The sequence below is a fragment of the Leptosomus discolor genome, chromosome 6 (assembly GCF_034619465.1).
Source record: "Leptosomus discolor isolate bLepDis1 chromosome 6, bLepDis1.hap2, whole genome shotgun sequence".
Taxonomy (NCBI): domain Eukaryota; kingdom Metazoa; phylum Chordata; class Aves; order Leptosomiformes; family Leptosomidae; genus Leptosomus; species Leptosomus discolor.
Genome location: NC_141396.1, coordinates 39798170 through 39816476, shown reverse-complemented (window position 1 = coordinate 39816476; position 18307 = coordinate 39798170). Strand labels below are relative to the sequence as shown.

General features: G+C 38.7%; 1 protein-coding gene across 2 annotated transcripts in view; it reads right to left on the bottom strand.

Moving 5' to 3' along the window:
* Positions 1-16497, bottom strand: part of PCDH15 (protocadherin related 15) — a 367987-nt gene extending 351490 nt beyond the window's left edge. For both annotated transcript variants that reach the window (XM_086467277.1, XM_086467276.1), the window contains exon 1: positions 16407-16497. In XM_086467277.1, coding sequence (XP_086323403.1) covers positions 16407-16497 — 91 coding nt within the window. The remainder of the gene's footprint in view (positions 1-16406) is intronic.
* Positions 16498-18307: the final 1810 nt, after the last annotated feature.

Genomic DNA, 18307 nt, shown 5'->3' with positions numbered 1-18307 from the left:
TGCCAGTTCTAGGATTGTTTATGTTTCAGGTAATTAACTAGCAATTTTGTGAACATTTACATATTGTGCCTATAAATAACTTGCTCATGACATCTCTAATGAAGTCAATGTTGATCAACATCTTCCTGTAATTTAATCAAGACATCAAGCAGCAGTGACAGAAGGTGAGGAAGTTGCTTTGCTGCTCGGTAAAGCAATACCCTGCTGCGCCCTTCATGGAAATGAAGGGAAGCAAGACAACTCCTTGCCTTAAAAGACACCCTACTCTTTCAGCTCCTTGAGTACTCTCTCAAATGCTGCTAAAATTAGCCACTCAAAATAAGACTTTTCCACAACTGCATCTTAATTCCAACAGTACAACACTAATTTTCTCTCTCTCCTTCTTGCACCTCATTCTGGGAGGACAAGCTCCCACATCCTATGGTCATGAGACATCACTGGATTATCCAGCACACACCAGAGTATTCCCCACTTCATCACTGCAGAAACAACCATCTGCATGACTGAGGACTGACCTGGTGGTTTTCACATTTAAAATATGGACGCTGATAATGTCTCAACTAAATCACGATTTAATTACCACTGAACACCATCCTGAAGTAAGACAGGCTGTGTGCTTTGGTTTTGAAAGCAGAAAGGTTTTGATTATTTCAAGTAGAAGACATTGTACTAACATTAGTAACCAAAAAAGCCCAAAAAGGCTGTGAAAAGGGCCAAAATCTGTTTTTAACCATACTTCCAAGCAGCAGAAGCCAGGAAATAGCACGTAATGAACTTACCACTTACAATCAAGTTTCTGTGGCTTCATAAGATTAACTTACTTTGCACAGAGGATGTCGACACATATTCACAGATGTAAAAATTAATTAGCCAAGGATCTGGAAAATGTAGCCCTCACAGCCTGGGTGAAAAGGTACAAGAGCTATGAGTGGAGCACAGGCTCCAAAGTGGCAGATAGAAGGTCCTTTCCCAAAGGAAAGGTTAAGGTATCTAAGGTATTGTGCAGCTCTTACGTGCCACCTGAGTCACATCCATTTGCATGTTCCTCATCCATGAAAAATGCAAAGTAATAAGACTTCACAGAAAGTGCCATCCTTTGAGTATCTGTTTAATAAATTATGGTCCAATGGATTCAATAATTGAAGTCTGAACTGCTTTCTGCCCATCATAGATCTAGCCTGTGTCTAAACAGCCTGAACCTCAGTTAATTATAAAAGCAATAAGGACTTTAATGTTGAATAGCTACAAAGAGTTATTTGTTTTTCTTCTAGCCAGATGCACACTTTTGATACCTATTTTGTTAGGAAAAAAATGATACAATCTTAATTTTGTAATTAAAATTCTTCCCAACTATAATGACAATCATACGCATTTGTATACAAGTCATACTTTGGCTTCCTGGTCCCAGAGTTTATTATTCACATTTTCAGGCAAATTCACAAAACACCTCCCCGTTCTAAACAAAATTTGTCTGAAAAAACACAGGGTGGGGGGCCAGGGGGGGAATACAAACTTTATGTGCAAAGTTAGTACTTCCTTGAAAATTTACTTTAGAAAAAAACCTTTTGGTGAAAAGCATGAGGGTGTAACTTAAGTCTCTTTTTTGAAGCAGCTATTTAATAAGCAAACTACAATCAGAGATGAAAGAACATGTCTGTGGCATCCTCTGTTACTCCTGCCTGAATTTCCTTATACTTGTGTTTGGAAAGCTTGGGCCCTATTTACTCAGAAATAGTCTAGTAAATGCAAAATAGTCGTAGTCTTTATCTGGTTTTGAAGCAATTTAAGCTTTATTTTAATAAATTTAAGGTTTTTAGGTATCTCCCCTGTAAAGCAACTAAAGTGAGGAAAGAAGTATGGGATGAGACAAAGGACTGTCTGACTCAGCACCCTTCAGCAGATGGCGGTCACTAGCACCTGTCTGGAGAGGATTCCAAAAGCATGCCAAGCACCCCAAAACATGGTGTTAAAGCCAAGCAAAGCGGCTGATGCTGCTGCATGGACTATCCAAGCACTAAACACTAAAAGACTTCTTCCAGAAACTTCTACGCTCTAGACAGGATTATTTTTGTGTCTTTTTTTTTTTTTTTTTTTAAAATAACACTAGTGAAAATGAAGTCCAAGCACAGTACCTCTGCTGTCTGAAACCTTTATCATCAAACAACAGATAAATTGCAAGAAGAGAGTTGATACATTGAAAAAGACATTTCATATCCCTTGCAATATGACTCCACACCCTCAAAATATTTACTTCTCAATTTTTAGCTACTTAGAAAACAATTTCAAAAATAAACAGCTTATAAGACATACTGATTACCATCAAAACCTCTCTGTCTATCACTAATCTCTGGGAGAGTTGAAGACATGGAAAAAATATCTTCTCCAAAAACAGACATAATGGTGGTACCTTTGTGCTTCCCAAGATACCAAATAGCAACAAACCAGCATAAAACCAGTTAACAAATCTGCTGCTCCTGGTGCTAATAACGAGTACAGGTAAAGTAACATAAAATTCAAGTTCAGCTTTTTAGTGCAAAGACTATCAACATTTCAAGAAAAGAAGAGGATATTTCATGGCTCTAGAGAGGCCATCTGCAGGAGGACAGAAGTGATGCCTCCCAGCTGGACTCAGTCTCATCTCTATAGCTGGAAATACAAGGATACAGGCAGCTTTCAAATTCTTCCTGTAAGGTTTCCACCTATGAGATAGCGTTGAAAAAAAAACCTGCAGATGAGACAGCAATTGCACAGGTATTTCTGCAGGTTTTAAATGCATTCTTAGCGTTCAGTAGTGCCAAAACCTATTCCCTTTCTAATCCCATTCAACCCTATTTTTGGGATTTTATCTGGCATGCAAGTACTGATAAAATAGCACACCTGACACTAAAGTACTCAGCTTCTACTCCATACCCAGGCTGACTGTAATGGAGAGGATGATTAATTTTGTATTAGCCTGACGCACAATTGAAAATAAATCCCAAGCCATTGATTAAACTGGAAGAACAAGCAGATAAGGCATTGTCTTTTCATACCTCTTGTAATTAATTATACAAAGGTTCTAACCACAAGGACTGTTAAGAAAACAGCTGAGTGCAGCTACGGGACTTTTTATTATTATTTTCTATGTATGACTGCTTATGTTCTTTAAGCATAAAATTATTTTATTTTATTTTACTTTTTTAAGATTCTGGTTCACTACGGGTTTATTTCTAGATAATGAAGAAGAGAGTCACTTATCTGAAGGCATTCACTCAGTTTATCCTCCCTCGTCAATACATTCATAACTATTTTAATTACCAGGCAACAACAGGTTCACTGGTTATATGGAGCTGTGTGAAGACCATGCCCGTAAATGTCTGGCTTTATCCACAGTTTGTACGCTGAGCAATTCAAAGACATTTAAAATACAGTGGTCTCCATCACATTTCTTTGAGCACCCAGACTGTCATTAGTGAAGCAGAAATGCCCATCACCTGTTAATCACTACCTCCCTAGCCAAATAAAAAGACTAAGGCTTGATGACAAACAAAACACAACTGCTAAGCCCCTGGAGTTGTAAACCCACTAGCATGTACCACTATACCCACTGGTGTTATTAACTAAACATAAAATTGTAGATATGAGGAGCAATTGACTTGAGCAGCATCCCAGAAGCAAGCTTCTGCATCTTCCTGATTAGCTTCATTCAATTACATCTTCTTAATTGCTCATGTGCTAAAGCTCATTAAATTAAAAATAATATTGCTTTCCTGCAGGTTGTGCACTTGAGATTTGAAAAATGGACACCACTGGTGTACCTTTGTGATACTGCCAGACAGGTTCCAAGGAGCAGTTACAGGCTATTGAAAGCAAAGCAGCCTGCTAGTTTTTGCAGCTGTCAGATCCTCAATCTTTTTAGGAGCTCAGTGACAGTGTTTCTCATTTTCTTATAAACTACTGGTAAGTTTTCACTTCAAAATCATTCAAATTCCTCTCCCAAAATAAGCAAAATTTCAGAGCTAAGTTTAACACAGAAGTTCATAATTCTAACAGCACTAGAAAACAAAACAAATCTTTGGGCTTGTCTTTAGCTTTCTAGTGTAAACCTGAAAGTACTGCAGCCCAGAAAGATGAAACACCGCAGCTTCACAGAGCCACTCTTTAAAACTTCTTCAGTTCTCTTTGGTGAACTCAAGTTTCTCCATTATCTGTTCACCCAGAAATTATTCCAGGGTATTTGTAAACAAAAACTCTCTAATATTGCCAAACTACATGGCATGTGTAGAAGCAGCATGATTTCTGCAGAAGATACTACGTTGTTACGCAGACATGCAGAGGGGGCAGGGTTTTTTTGGTGTGGTTTTGTTTTGTACACAAAATGTACCCACACACATGAAGAACTTCAAACTAACTCCTCTCATTTATGAAACAATAATTACCACATGAGATGGTATTTACAATATTTAAAAAAAAATTAAAATCCTATTTTTTTTCCACTTTAGCAACTCCTGTATTGTAGCCAAGCAGGAAAAGGGGTTCAAATAACCATTAAAATGCTTCTAAGAAGGGAAGCACCACAAATATCTCTCTAGAGCCTCTTACCAGAAAATTCCCAATCTGCATCGATAAATACTTCTTCTGTTTTATATTTAGCATTAAATACTTAATAAAAAATGTCACATTGTTAGAAAGTTAATAAAGAACAGTACCCAGACTTTTTCAGTTAATTCTGCAATAAAAACCAGGAAAGGAAAACTTGGAAGGACAAAAAAAAAAGCACTGAAGAAACAGAAACAGATCTGAAGTTTGACTTGTGTATCTGAAACTTTGCATACTAAACAAAACTGTCTATACTAATGGCTCAAAAAGCCATTTAGCACATCTTCCTGTAATTACTATTTACTGCTCTGCAGGAATATGTTTAAAAATGCTTAACAGTCTGCAACACCTTGAATAGAAATTCCTTTTAGATGTTTCTAAAATGAGAAGTGATAATGTTTATCACTACTCAATTCAAAAAAGAAAACTGAAATGGCATTGTAGGTAAAGACACTCAAAATCATATCACAATGTCCATCCTTCCACGAAAATCAGCTTTCTAGGGTATTTTGGACTAGTTCTATTCAGCCTCCAATTGCTGAGAAATCTCATTTATCTATAAATCTAGTTTGAGAACATAATTTCTCTCCCTTGCTTCCTTTTTCACCTCCTCAGCCACTTCGCAATCAGGCTTAACTAGGTGCATCACAATAATCTGATGTTATTTAAGTATTTGATTGCTACTCATTGTAGCCTACATATATAAACTATTCACCTCTGCATCAATTTAAGGCATGCCATGCTCAATACACTGTCTAATAAATACTGCAGTAAAGGACAGATATTTTTGTTACTATTTATTTTAAACCTAACTCAACCTAACTCAGTAAGACCCTTGCTGTTTTGTTTTGTTTTTTTTAATCCATCTACTGCTTTCTTCTGTTCACCTGACAGTTTTCCTTTCACCATCTAAAAGAATGTTTCTTACCTTTCCACAGAAATCGTCCAGAAGAGATGAGAGAGAGGGTATTTGCCTGGGAGGTAACCCAGTGATCACACCATTCATAAGGGCAAAAGTCTTCAAGACAAAAAAATCTTTTCCTAGTCCACTCTATTTGCTCCGTTAAGTTCACATGAAATATTAACATCATAGTCTTACCTGTTGCAAAAGTCAAAGGCATTTATTCACCTGTCACTATAGGCCCAGAGTTACAAACTGTAGTTACTTCAAAAACTACAGCAGTATTTACGGAAAAGGCGGGAGGGTGTTTGGTTTGGGGTTTTTTTTCGTGGTTGGTTTTGGTTTTAGGTTCAAAACCCCAGATATTTCTTCACCACAGGCATTCCATATAAATCTTTAGCAACTGACTGAGCTTCCATGAGCTTTAGTCAAGAAAAACACTATATTTAATGATAGACAACAGCTGAACAGTAATGATCCCCTAATCTGAAAATGATTACTGTAAAATGAGCTGAGAGCGCTCATCCTTTACAATTATTGCCCACACACATGACTCTGCTCCCTCTGCGCATGTTACAGCAGAGATACTGTTGTCTGGGGCATGGACTCAGATCCTGCGTAAGTTCAGACCTTCTGCAAGTGCTGAAAAACCCAGACCCCCACGTAAAGTCTTCCGAAGCAGGAGTCCAAGTAATCAACAAGAAAGTCAAGATCTCCTCTGCAAAAAGATTTCATACTTCATTTATTTCAGAACTTAGTTACCGTACTACTGCTCTTTTTTTTCTTCTACACTAACTACTTAAAATTTCCTATGTATTACTATTGTAATTGGAGGTGTCCTTGCAATAATATACCATTCAATCACGTCTTTGTCACATAATAAAACACAAAACCTATGCTTGTTATTGATGCAGTTAAGAATTACACCCCTAATATACAAATTAATTGAACTGAAGCAAAACTGAGCATTTGAAGTGATTCAAAACCAAATCTATAATTCATAATGCACAGAACCTGTGCTCTAAAGGACACTGCTATGAATCAGTTCTTGTTATGTGAAAATCAAATCATAATAAAACCAAGTTTTGATCAAGTTGAAGTTCCAGTGCTTTGTTTTAAACAGATACTTCTCATCAGAAATGGATTAAATTGAAGCATAGCAGTAACAGGGAGGTAGTTTCTATCACAGCTTATTTGTCAACATACGACAGCCTCATATAAACATTCAGAAAATAATTCCTACTGCTGAACTGAGACAAAGGAAAATGAGATGAGAATTTGGAAAGTAATAGGACAGGGGAGGGACAGTGATGCATAGGAGCAGAAGGAATGTGCAGCTTGCCAAGCTAGCAAAGCAGCTCAGTGGCAGAAGAGGGAACCCCAGAGATAAGGGAGAGGTCATCATAACGCACAAAAATGGGTATTTACAGAAGACTGAGCATAACAGAGGATGTGCACCAGAACCCCTAGCCAGCAGGAAGAAATGGAAGTCTGGAGAAAGGAGAAGGAACAAATGGGGTGTTTCTCCCCAGCCCTTGACTTTAAAAGGGTAAATTAATGGCTTCTTGGAACTTACACTTCTACTTAGAAAATATCTCTGTGCTTCAACTCATACCTCATCCCTCCCACATGCTGTGGCTGCAGTGAAGCCTACAGTAGAGAACACTGCAACTTTGGGGTTTCCCAACAGCTCAGGCTCCTTTCCCCAGATCTACTGCTTCATCTTAAGAAAAAGCTTTTATAAAGAGTCAGACTGAAAATGAGCTTCAGTAAAGAAAAAAAATACTTGCACGATGCATACTGTATTTCTAAGCCACACTTTAGGTACATAACCCAACTAATCATGCAGCGGAAGACTTACTGGAACCCATCTATGTTTGCAGGCCACCTATAACCAACCTCAGCCCTGAGTAGCAAAAAGCTTCTGTCTTGACACAAACGGTCTGCTGCAGTCATACTCCTTACTGTAAAACAAAGATTACTAGCCTCCCATGTCACACCCAGGAATTCTCAGTTTCCAAACTAATGCTACGTAGACAATGTCAGCACAATATTTCAATAAAAATAAAAACTGAGTAAGCAATGTAAATAAATGGGAGACCAAATATGAATAACACGGCACCAAGGGACGGAGGAGATTTTAAATGCTGTCATCTGTAGCATATCTCTGTTTGTTGTCTAAAAGGCAGGCTAGTCTAGTTACTGCTCTTCAAAAAGTCTGATTTCCTTCAAAGTTATTTCAATAAATAGCCAAGTTAAAATATTTACATTGATTCTTATTAAGATTCTTATTAAGAGTCTCCTAGTAAAGAAATATGGTCAATTAGTATGAGCTATCTTACTACTAGGTGTAGTGGCCTACTGATCTGCAAATGCATTTATGCTTAAGAGAAAACTGGAATAAAATTAAACAAGCAGGTTCTGCTGACCCGGCTGGAAGTGTTGCAGCAATTCAGCAGGTAACCAAGAGACAGATTTAATGGATTAGTGCAGATGGAGTTTATCTCATGGGGAACAATGTCAGAACACATGGAATAACACCAAAAAAAAAAAACCCAAACACCACCAACAAAAACACCACAACCAAACAAAAACAACCAAAACCAAACACAAAACAAACCCAAACCCCAGGATTGCTTGGAACAGTATTTTTAGGACTTAAATTGGCAGTGTCCCATCTACAGCAAGTGGATTCTGTTTAAATTGAAATTAAGAGCGGACACGTGTGCAGAAGGGGCACATGGCAGTTAATTCAAGAGGGAAAGATGTCAGCAGAGCTAAACCAAGCTCTGTGCAGGAAAGGTTGTTGCCTTCAACATCTTTATGCTACTTCAGAGAGAGATCCAAAGTGCACATGTGTATACACACACTTTACGTTAATGCATGCAATTAGATTCAGAATATTCATGACTGAAGAGCTCTACTGCAGAATAAACAGATACAGTATAATCCTCTGTACCCAGCAATACACACGAATCCTACCTCACCCCTCCCAAAATTAAGGAAGAAATCTACCACATCTGAGAAAGCACTGTCCTATTCACTCTACATCAGTGTGCAGTCTCCCTCAGCTAAAGGGAATTAGTTTCAATGGAAGCAGGAAATGTGTTCTGTGAAATCTGGACATGAGATGGAGACCACAAACAGATACAGTATTCTAGAAAACCTGACTTCTTTTATCTAATTCTATGTCAAAACACTGATTGTCAAATAAAGTTACATAGACACATGTCTCCGCTCAAGACTCGTTCAAACCCTACCATTAAAGAACAACAAAGACCAGCACAGGGGTTAGCTCTGCTCAACACACGTTCTGTGGCTATAAACCAACATATGATCACACACATGCAACTGTTGCTGACTTTTAGGAGCTCAGCCCAGTATCACTGGAGTTATAGTTTACTCTGTGAAAGTCCCAAAGTCCAAGCCACTCTTTACAGAGGGGACATAAGCTGTGCCAGTGCGCCTCCACACGGGTTTCTACTTTCCCTGCACCAGGCCTTCCCTTCTCAGACGTGAATCTCACCTTATGAAAGGGCACCCATCTCTTGGAGGAAAAGCACCAGCTCAGTATTCACAGCTTTCCCTCACCAAGGGATGGCTCAGGTCAGTCAAGTCCTAGGTGACTCACAGAACAATGATGCTTGCAACAATATAATCCAGGCAATTCAACACACACCACCTCACGTCCCAAAGAATAAGGCTGAGCAGAAAGAACCTGGCAGGCCAGTGCCTGCAAGAGGCTTGTTCCTAGCTAGGTCCCACAGTGTGGTTGTTCCAAGGATGTTGGGATCTCGGATTTGCTGCTTCTCAGCAAGCAGCTTCCTGCCTTATCCATCCCAGCATCATCACAGAGAGCATGCAGGGTACTTGGTCACTGCTGCTACGAGATCAAGGGCTGAAACATGCATATTAACTAAGATGAACCTTGTTTCTGATGCTCGTATTTCATTCATTTAACTCACCCCTTGCCAAAGGGAAACTGATCTTCTGCAGACTCAAAGCATTGCTAGTGGGACTTCAAGATATCCCATCAGTTACACTTTGAAAAACTAAACCGTTCAGAGGAACTAATGGCTGAACTACAATTCAGAGACATCAAGGACAGCTCTTCCCCCTTTCAGATCACTGCAGAGCCAAGTGCCAGAGCTCCCAATCAAAAGCAGCAACTTTCCATAAAACAAACAAATTACTTCTATTCTGAAGAACAGAGCCTTTCCCAGGCAGCCCTTAGGCAACCACCTGTTTGCATTTCTCTTCTTTCACTGGATATGTACAATTTAGGGCTCAGGGAATGATGAAAGAGCTACATGTATTCAAATACACATTTTCCTGAGTTAATTTCCTGCCCAACAGTAATATATCAAGTTCTGAAACTATTCTAAAGTAGCCTCTTAAAGTGATTTGTAAGGCCCTTTAGTTATTCCATTTTTGTAACATAAGACTGTTAGACTGAATAAAAGACACTAACTAATAGAGGCGGGGCCCATGCAGCAGAAAAACAGCTGAAGGAGTTTATGCCTGAACAATCCTTGTGGCAAAAGTGAATCGCACAGCTGTGTTTTCCACAGGAAAAGCCTTATTTAAAAAGCAGTCTCCCACTCAGGGTAAAGGTAAACACCATTTAAATGGCTATTCCTTACATCTTGATGAAAAAATATCTGCTTAACCCTTATGAAGTGAAATACATATTTGGACAAGTACACCTTCTGATTAGCCTCAATTTTAATTCATTTCAGATGCCAGCACTAACTATAGATGGACTTAATCTCAATTAATTCAACACCTTCCAAGTGTTGATGTTGGCAGAGATGTGTCTCTTCCTGCCTGGCCCATATGCCTTGCCCAGTCTGAGTTTCAGTTCAAGAATGCAGGGCAGATACAGTTTGACATCAAGTCTACCCTGGAAGCTGCCATTAAGCCTTTCCAGACTCGGTATCGCCCTCCCCTGTTACACATCTAGCAGTTACGCAGCTGTACGGTGAGTCAGCTCAGTTTATTGAGCCAATAGAAAATAAATCCAGTAAGCTCTAGTTGCTCATGTAGTAGTTTGGGCTTTTTTTTCCTAATGTGCAAAAGGAGTCAGGAGTAACATTTTCTACTCTTTCAATACAAAGCCACAAATCTTAATGCTGATATAAACGAGGCCTGCCTTTACTTTTAAACCAGCCACCCCCACACACCCTTCTCTCAGCAGTAGTAGGAAAAACAGCAGCAGGGTGGTGCAGCAGGAGATTATTATCAAGCTGCTCCTTTAGCACAGCCAGGCAGACGGTCAGGCTCACCTGGCAATCTGCTACCTTGGGCAGCTTCCCACACAGCCAGCTTTGCATCCAAGGTTTAAAAAAAAAGTGCTTAATGTTCAACACAACCCACCATGAACCATGACATGAGGTATTTGCAATACCTAGCGATCACAGTTTTCCACCAATTCGCACTGAAGTCAGTTATTTCCTCAGCTTCTCCTTGCTGCATGTGTTATCCCAGAATAGTCTATACTCCCCCACCAAAAAACCCCAGGTTGATTCAGCCCTTCAAGGGCCCTCATTAGCTTAAGGACAAAAAGCAGTATCTACTATCTGAAATTTCAATCAAAATGAGATTATGTTTGGTTTTTTCCCCTCCATCTACATGGTAACCTACACTGCAATGAAAACGCTAGCACGTATTCCTTCAGGCCTCCCAAGCATGAATTCTTTGTCCTGCAGAGGCACTCCTGCTAGCAAGTCCTGTAACTCTGAGAAAAGATCCAACTAGTAGGTTAGAACTAAACAAAATCCACGGAACTGTCAGTGACAGATACATATTCCACAGTGCAAATGTCAATAGCACGTTTATTAAACGGGCTAGAGTACTGAAAATCCGAGTAATGGAATCATTGCAACTTTTATTGGTGGATCTTCAGGTTCGCTTTTGCTTTTCTTTTGTTTTCAAACAGTGATCAGAATTATTTTTGCTTTTCTTACTTTCATCTTCTAGGAATACAGATTAAATTACTGGTACCCCAAAGTTCACAGCTATATCCTTCATGCGGGCATATGCTGAAGACTATTAAATCCGTTAATTGTCAAATGATCACGTTTGCAGGATTGGCATGGTGTGGCCTGAAAGTACATACAGACAGCTTTTAAATTCAGCAGCCTTCTCTACTGACCAAAAGATTCCTGCTAATGTGTTTCTTCCAGTCACATACATTGGATTAAAGAAAAATATAAAAAAGAAAAAAAGAAAAGGAGGAAAGGAACTGGACCTTCCTTTACCTTCCTCCTCACTGATTCTTTTAGCTTGAGAATTTCCCTCTGAATTTAATAGAGTAGCACTGAAGAAATAAAAGAGATTGTAGCTGATCTAATTTCACATATTGCAAGGCTATAACTGACATTTCTACTTTTACTTAAGGTAAAATATTGGAAAAGAGCAAACTAAGGGCAGCAGAAACTGTAAAAACCAAAACCAAACAACAAAAAAACCAGCCAAATCAATCACCAAAAAAACCCACATTACCCATCTACCCACAGTCTTACATTTATTCTGGCATACCGTATGATTGAGCAACAGGTAAGACAAAGAAATCATTGGAAGGAAACACTGCGTGGCTTCATCAACAATATTTTGAGACGAATGTGATAACTCTTTAACAAAAGAATTGGTTTTTTAATAATTTGGGGGAGGGGATTGTTTTTTAATGCCAAGGGACTACAGTAAAGTATTTGCATTTCATCAATAGATTTTACATAATCCCAACAGGACACGATTAAGCTGGAAAGGCTGATTAGTATGAAAATTTTAAGTACCACCTGAAGAGAGATTGCTAAAATGACACGACAAGTAGACTGAGTTCAGATGGGTGCTTTGTCCTGCAAGGTGAGAGAGAGTTCTCTGCAAGTGAGTCGTAACATATGACTGAAATCTCAGCTTACTGAAAACTCAGAACAAGAAATGCAGGAGACAGATTTATTAGTGACAGAAATAGAAAACTTGAGCAAAAAGTTGACACATCACTTAAACTTCACTGACAAAAACACTGCTGTGGAAAAAAAAAAATCCCAAAAGGTTCGTGCTTATGAGTTATAGATGATGACAGAACAAAGCAGAGCTGCATTACATTACAGCACAACCGCCAGCCATCAATGCACGAAAGGCACTTTACTGAGTGAACTAACTCCAACAGAGAGAGCAAAGCACAGCTGCCATTGTAAAGAACTATCAGGATGTCACCTGGACACAAAACAGAAAAGCCAGCAACCATGTTCAGAGGAGGAAGAGGGACACAGCAGGACTACCAGGATCACGAGGGAAAGGAGACTCTACTTTGTGAGGACAGCCTACAGAAATGTGTTTATTTAGTTTAGCAAGCAAAAACCAAAAGGGGAAATTATTGCTCTCCTAATGTTCTTTCAGCTGGACAGCAGAAACACCAGTGATGGAAAGACATTACCTGAACTGAAAGATTATGCCACACTATCAGCTAGCCATGAATAAACTGTTTCATTTTCACAAGACAATGGCATTGAGCCAAAGGAACAAATGAGATTCTGGGGAAGCTTTCTAGTAAGTATAGGAAGAAAGCTGCCCCTATTTCCAAGGCAGCCCTTGACAAACTTTTTAAGGCTACTTTGTAATATCATTAATTTCTGTGGCTGGCAAAGATCTGATGACTCAGGAGGTCAAGCAAAAACATCTGAAATGGAGAAAGTATGAGCTAATGGAGAAAAATGCAGTGAGAGACACATGCAACTACTTAAACACACACAGCTACAACCGTGAAAACAGATCATTTGCATGCTAGATGCAAAGAAATAGGTTATAATTTCTGCCATAATTGATTTTGTTTGTATTCATGATTGTTCTGCTGTTAAAATAACTACACTGGTTTTAAATTGCAATTGCTAAAAGAATGCATCTTTTATATGTTACATGTTAGATTACAGACTTTGCTATCGCCAATTAGAACAACTATACCAGCCCCAGGCACACCAAAGTACTTCTCTGCCGTGATTTAAGTACAGAACACAGTTCTCTATTTAACTGCAAGAAACATATTTGAAAGTAATTGTTTTTATAAGAATTTCTCCATTAGCTGGGTGGCAGTTGTTGAGTAACTCGAAATCCACCGTGGCTTAAATTAATTTTCCATATAATTTTTTTCTCTGCTATAGCATTATGGAATCTATGCCAAGTATCCTGAAGATATTAGAAGTATTTTTAGGTAAATTTACCCTTTTCCTGAACATTGGGGGGGGGGGGGGGGCGGGGGGGGCATCAGTTCATTCTCAATTTTGTATTGGAGTGCTTCATGAACTTTTCCCTGAACTTTTCCCCCCAGAAAACTAACAATACAGTTGGCTATATGCACCAAATTTATGGTCATTGAAAAGCAAAGCTCCCCTGCTCAGACTATGTAAGAGAACATTATCATTAAGGATAAAACCAAGTTTGAGTTCCACGCTGAAAACAGCATGAGCCAGGGGGAAGGAACAAGAAAAAAAAAAACAACACCAAGAAAACCCTACAGCACAAAACCAAACAAACAATCCCACAGAAACAGGAGGAATATCATGATGTGGTCACACTAGCAGGGCTCCTTGCAAACTCATCTGAAACACTGGCTTAGACAGAACACACGAAATTTCAAGTTAACACACTAAAAGGCAGTCTGTAAAACACCCAATACTGTCTGAATACTGTCTCCAAATTTGTGGATATTTGGAGTATATACATTGCTAAGTTGTCTATAAGAGTTAGACCTGACTTTAAGTTATTCTGTATCTTCAGCTCTCTTCCATTTCCTAGTGACACAAGTGAAAGTTTTATTGGCAAGTTTCCACAGAATTATTGTAAGCATTCAATATAAGAAGTAAACAAAAAGTCAATCTGGTGCAAGGTAATTTAAAAAAAAAAAAAAAAAGAAATCTAATTAGCTGAGTTTCTGCTGCTACTGCTATCTGTCAGCAACGCAATTCTCACCTGCTCACAGTAACTCCTGGCACAGAAGTGAAGAAGTTACACAGACTCCCTCCTGCCACGTGACCCGATCAGGCAATGAACAGCTATGAACAACAGATCACTAACTGCAACTACAGGTTTACAGCTTTTTTAAGTGGGGAAGCCACTATACATTTTCAGTCACACTATCATTAATGAATGATAGCTTTAGATGTAACTGTGGACAAGTATCTTTCCCTTCCTCTAAATCACCTGTAACAAAAAGGTACGATCTGCATAATTAATGTCCCCATCTCAAAAAGTAACACGGAAGTTTGTTATGTAAGAAGTAGAAAGGAGAAAAAATTGAACCCTAAGGAATCTGTTTCCCTATTTTGGAATATCAAACTTTCTACCACTGCACTTTCTGGGGCACCTGTGCCACGTATTTTGCACACTTCAGTATCATTCAAGTGTAACTAGAAATTGGTATTCAATGGAAATTCACGATGCTACTTTGATCAAAGATGTCTTTCTGGATGAATGTTACGATGTTGTCTGTATGAGTACAAACAAGATCACAGTAAAAAGTATTGCTTTATATTTTCAGCCTGCCATGAGTGCTCTCCTTTCACGACCTCAGAACAGACAGCCCAGCACAGTCCTATCATCCCGCTTCCCTCCCCTCCCTTCAACTTATTCCCATTGCTCTCCAGCACCCGCTTCCTCCCGTGCTGCTGAGCACACCAGAGGACATCCCGCTGCCGTGCAGCCTCTCCTCCCTCAAATCTAGCATTTTGCTGCTCAAAGACTGAAGTCCAATGTTGCAAAGCATAATGGCCCCACTCCTCTGCTATAATAAATGATTACAAAGCAAGCTAATCGTATCCAAGCATACATCAGGTATCTGAAATATCAGCAGCTCATACACTTCACTTCAGTGTCAAGAATGACAGCTGTAATGACAGTGCATAAAACCAGATAAAGTTACATTAGTTTTCTTGTATATTATGGACATGAAATACAATGTAGGGTTGAGCCCGGGGACAGAAGGGAATAAAAGGACATAAAGAACAATTAATAGAGCAAGAAAAACATAACTTTGTACTTGATAACAAAAATCCTAAGCAGAATTCAAGTAGGACTGAATTCCTGTCATGAAAGCAAAACTATTGTACTTCATAAATGCCAAAATAGTTTTCTAAAAGAAAACCCAGCTGCAAGATGTCATAAATATGTACTATTACAGCTTACCGACATGTAAGACGTAAGTGCCACTTAAAATGAGCAACTTCATTACAGACATTCTGAAACCCTACTCAGTTTTTACTTATCCCCCTCATTATTCTTAACAGCATTTTCGAGTAAGTCTGTCAAAGTCAGCTCTTCAACATTTTTTAATTGTTCAAAAGAATCAATCATAATCAATTACTTAGGTCTGTAATTTTTTATTAACGTAGATAATTGGCAGAACCCATTTATGGTATTTCTTAATTAAATTCAACAAAGATGCTGAAAGGATGAACATGAGCTATTGGTGCTGTGTTTCAGGACTTCTGAAGTATTGTTTCTCTAGAAGACCCTCATTGTGGAACTTCTCTCAAGTTTTTGGTCAGCTATGTTATACAGCCCAGTAACAATTCTCTCTCAAACGCCTGTTCCAAGTGCTGTAACTGTCGATTTACAATTAAAGCAAGGTAAAATATTAGTTTAATGAATAACAAGAAACAAATTTTAATGCTAGAATCCAACAGTGAATAATCAGAACTTAATATTTTATCTTGCCTGGTAAATCAACAGCTTTGTAAAATACAATCATTGGCAGATGCTTAAAATCACGAAACATACTCAGATCTTTATTGTAACATCTCTTTCCTACCAAGTATCAAACTACTTTTTCAAGCAGTAATTGGGGGGGGAGGGGGGGGGGAGATTAAAATGAAATCACAGAATCACCCCACCCCTCCCTCCCACAGCTACACCCCCACAGCAAAAACCTTACCTTCATCATTCTGGGCCAAACAACATGCTAAGATAGTAGCAACTGCAATCCCTACAGCTAACCGTTTCCAGAGACAAAACCGCTGTAACATTTTTTGTCAAACTTCACTCAAGGCAGATCTGAAAAAGAAAGATTTGACACATGCATTAGTCAACAAACCCACACAAAGGTGACTGATTACAAGCTATGTCACAGGTAACTATACATGTATAAGTCACAGTGTATACATGGTCTGTAACAGTGCAACACTTAAAACAAGCAAGGTTAATATATACATACGTATTCAATACTTACATACGTATTCATTAACTTGATAATCATGTATGCACAGACCTCCAAGTCAAGAAAATGCAAGTTTCTTGCTTAAATTTGGTCTAATTTCCATAATTTCCATACAATAAAGTATTTACGTTATCCTTTCTGCTTTAGCTTTACGCTTTAAAGCACTTTGGAGAAGCGACCATATCGGAGAAATTCCACTTATTAAAACTAGCTTTCAACTGCAAAAGCCAGCAGGGACCCAGTCTCAAAGCCACTGCCCAGCAGAACCTCTCCCAGGAAAAATACGAGAGAACCCTGTGGACAAAGCTGTTCATGCCCAGCAGAGGAGTAAAAACAAAAACCCCACATGTTAAAAAAAAAAAATTAACAGGAGAACAAACTAATAGGAGACAGGCCTGGATGAACTCCAGAGCATATTTAGAGTAACATTAGAAAGTTATCTAAAGCTCTGTTTTATGGTTCCAATAAAGAGAATTAGCATATTTTTGCAGCCCAGAACTGAATTATTTAAAAATATTCCTTCACATTTAAAACATTGTGACAAATACAATGGACTTCCTAGCAACAGAAGCCTGAAATGGAGAGAGACTTACAGCAGTATAAAAACAAGCTATTGTATAAAAAGGGTTTAAGTGCTGTCAATTCTCCCAAGTAAAGCACTTGACTCAGATTTCATTGCCACTTTCTGCTTATAACTTTCTATCCTGGTCGCAAAACTGCTGTATTTCATTCCAAGTCAAACAGACTATTATCCCCCACTTAACAGCCTCAACATTAACACCATCTGATCCTCTGTCAGCAAGACATCATTGAATATGAGCTATCATGCCCCTTCCACAAACTGAGCTTATAGAAAACACAAATGCATGGATAGCACCTAATTCACAGAACAACAACAAAAAAGTAATCATCTACTCAGAGAATAAAAACATCATTTTAGAGCACTCTCAAGAGTTATCTGAGACACAAGAAAGGAGGGTTTCCACTAACAAATAGGTGATAGTTAAGTACTGGACAAGCCAAGAATTTCTTTAGGATTTGAATTTTTTCCAAATCATATTATCTTGCAAAACATTGTGGTTAATATGAAAGAAACAGTGCTATGGCAGAAATGGTTCCTCTACGAAAGGAAAAAAAAAAAAAAAAGACCAAAACAAGTATGAGTCGAGAGTTTCACAGGAAAAAATGTTTGGGTTTTTTTTGAAACGGATAAGGAAATCAAGCAGTGAAACTTAATAAACCAGACTGAGTGGCCCATATTTACTTAAATATTTAAAGTTCCTAGGTGTTTGACACTGTACATATTTAGCCTGCTTCCAGGGCAACTCACATGGGTGGGATCGTTAGGGTCCCTCACACAGCAAGCAGAGCTTTTTTCTTTGCAAAGACATGGATCACAGCTGACTTCTTGTCTTCCAGTGGATTTTAATACCAACATTCACTATTCCAAACAATGCTGTAAAAACAAAGCGGAGCAGCGAAACCATTTAAAAGCCTACACCACACACAGTGCTCCTCATTCTGGGGCTAAAGATGGAGAGCCTTTTCCAATCTCCATTCAAGTGGGATTCTTCCCACCCTGTCCAGCAGCAGCAGGTCACTGCAGGCAGTCAGTTGCA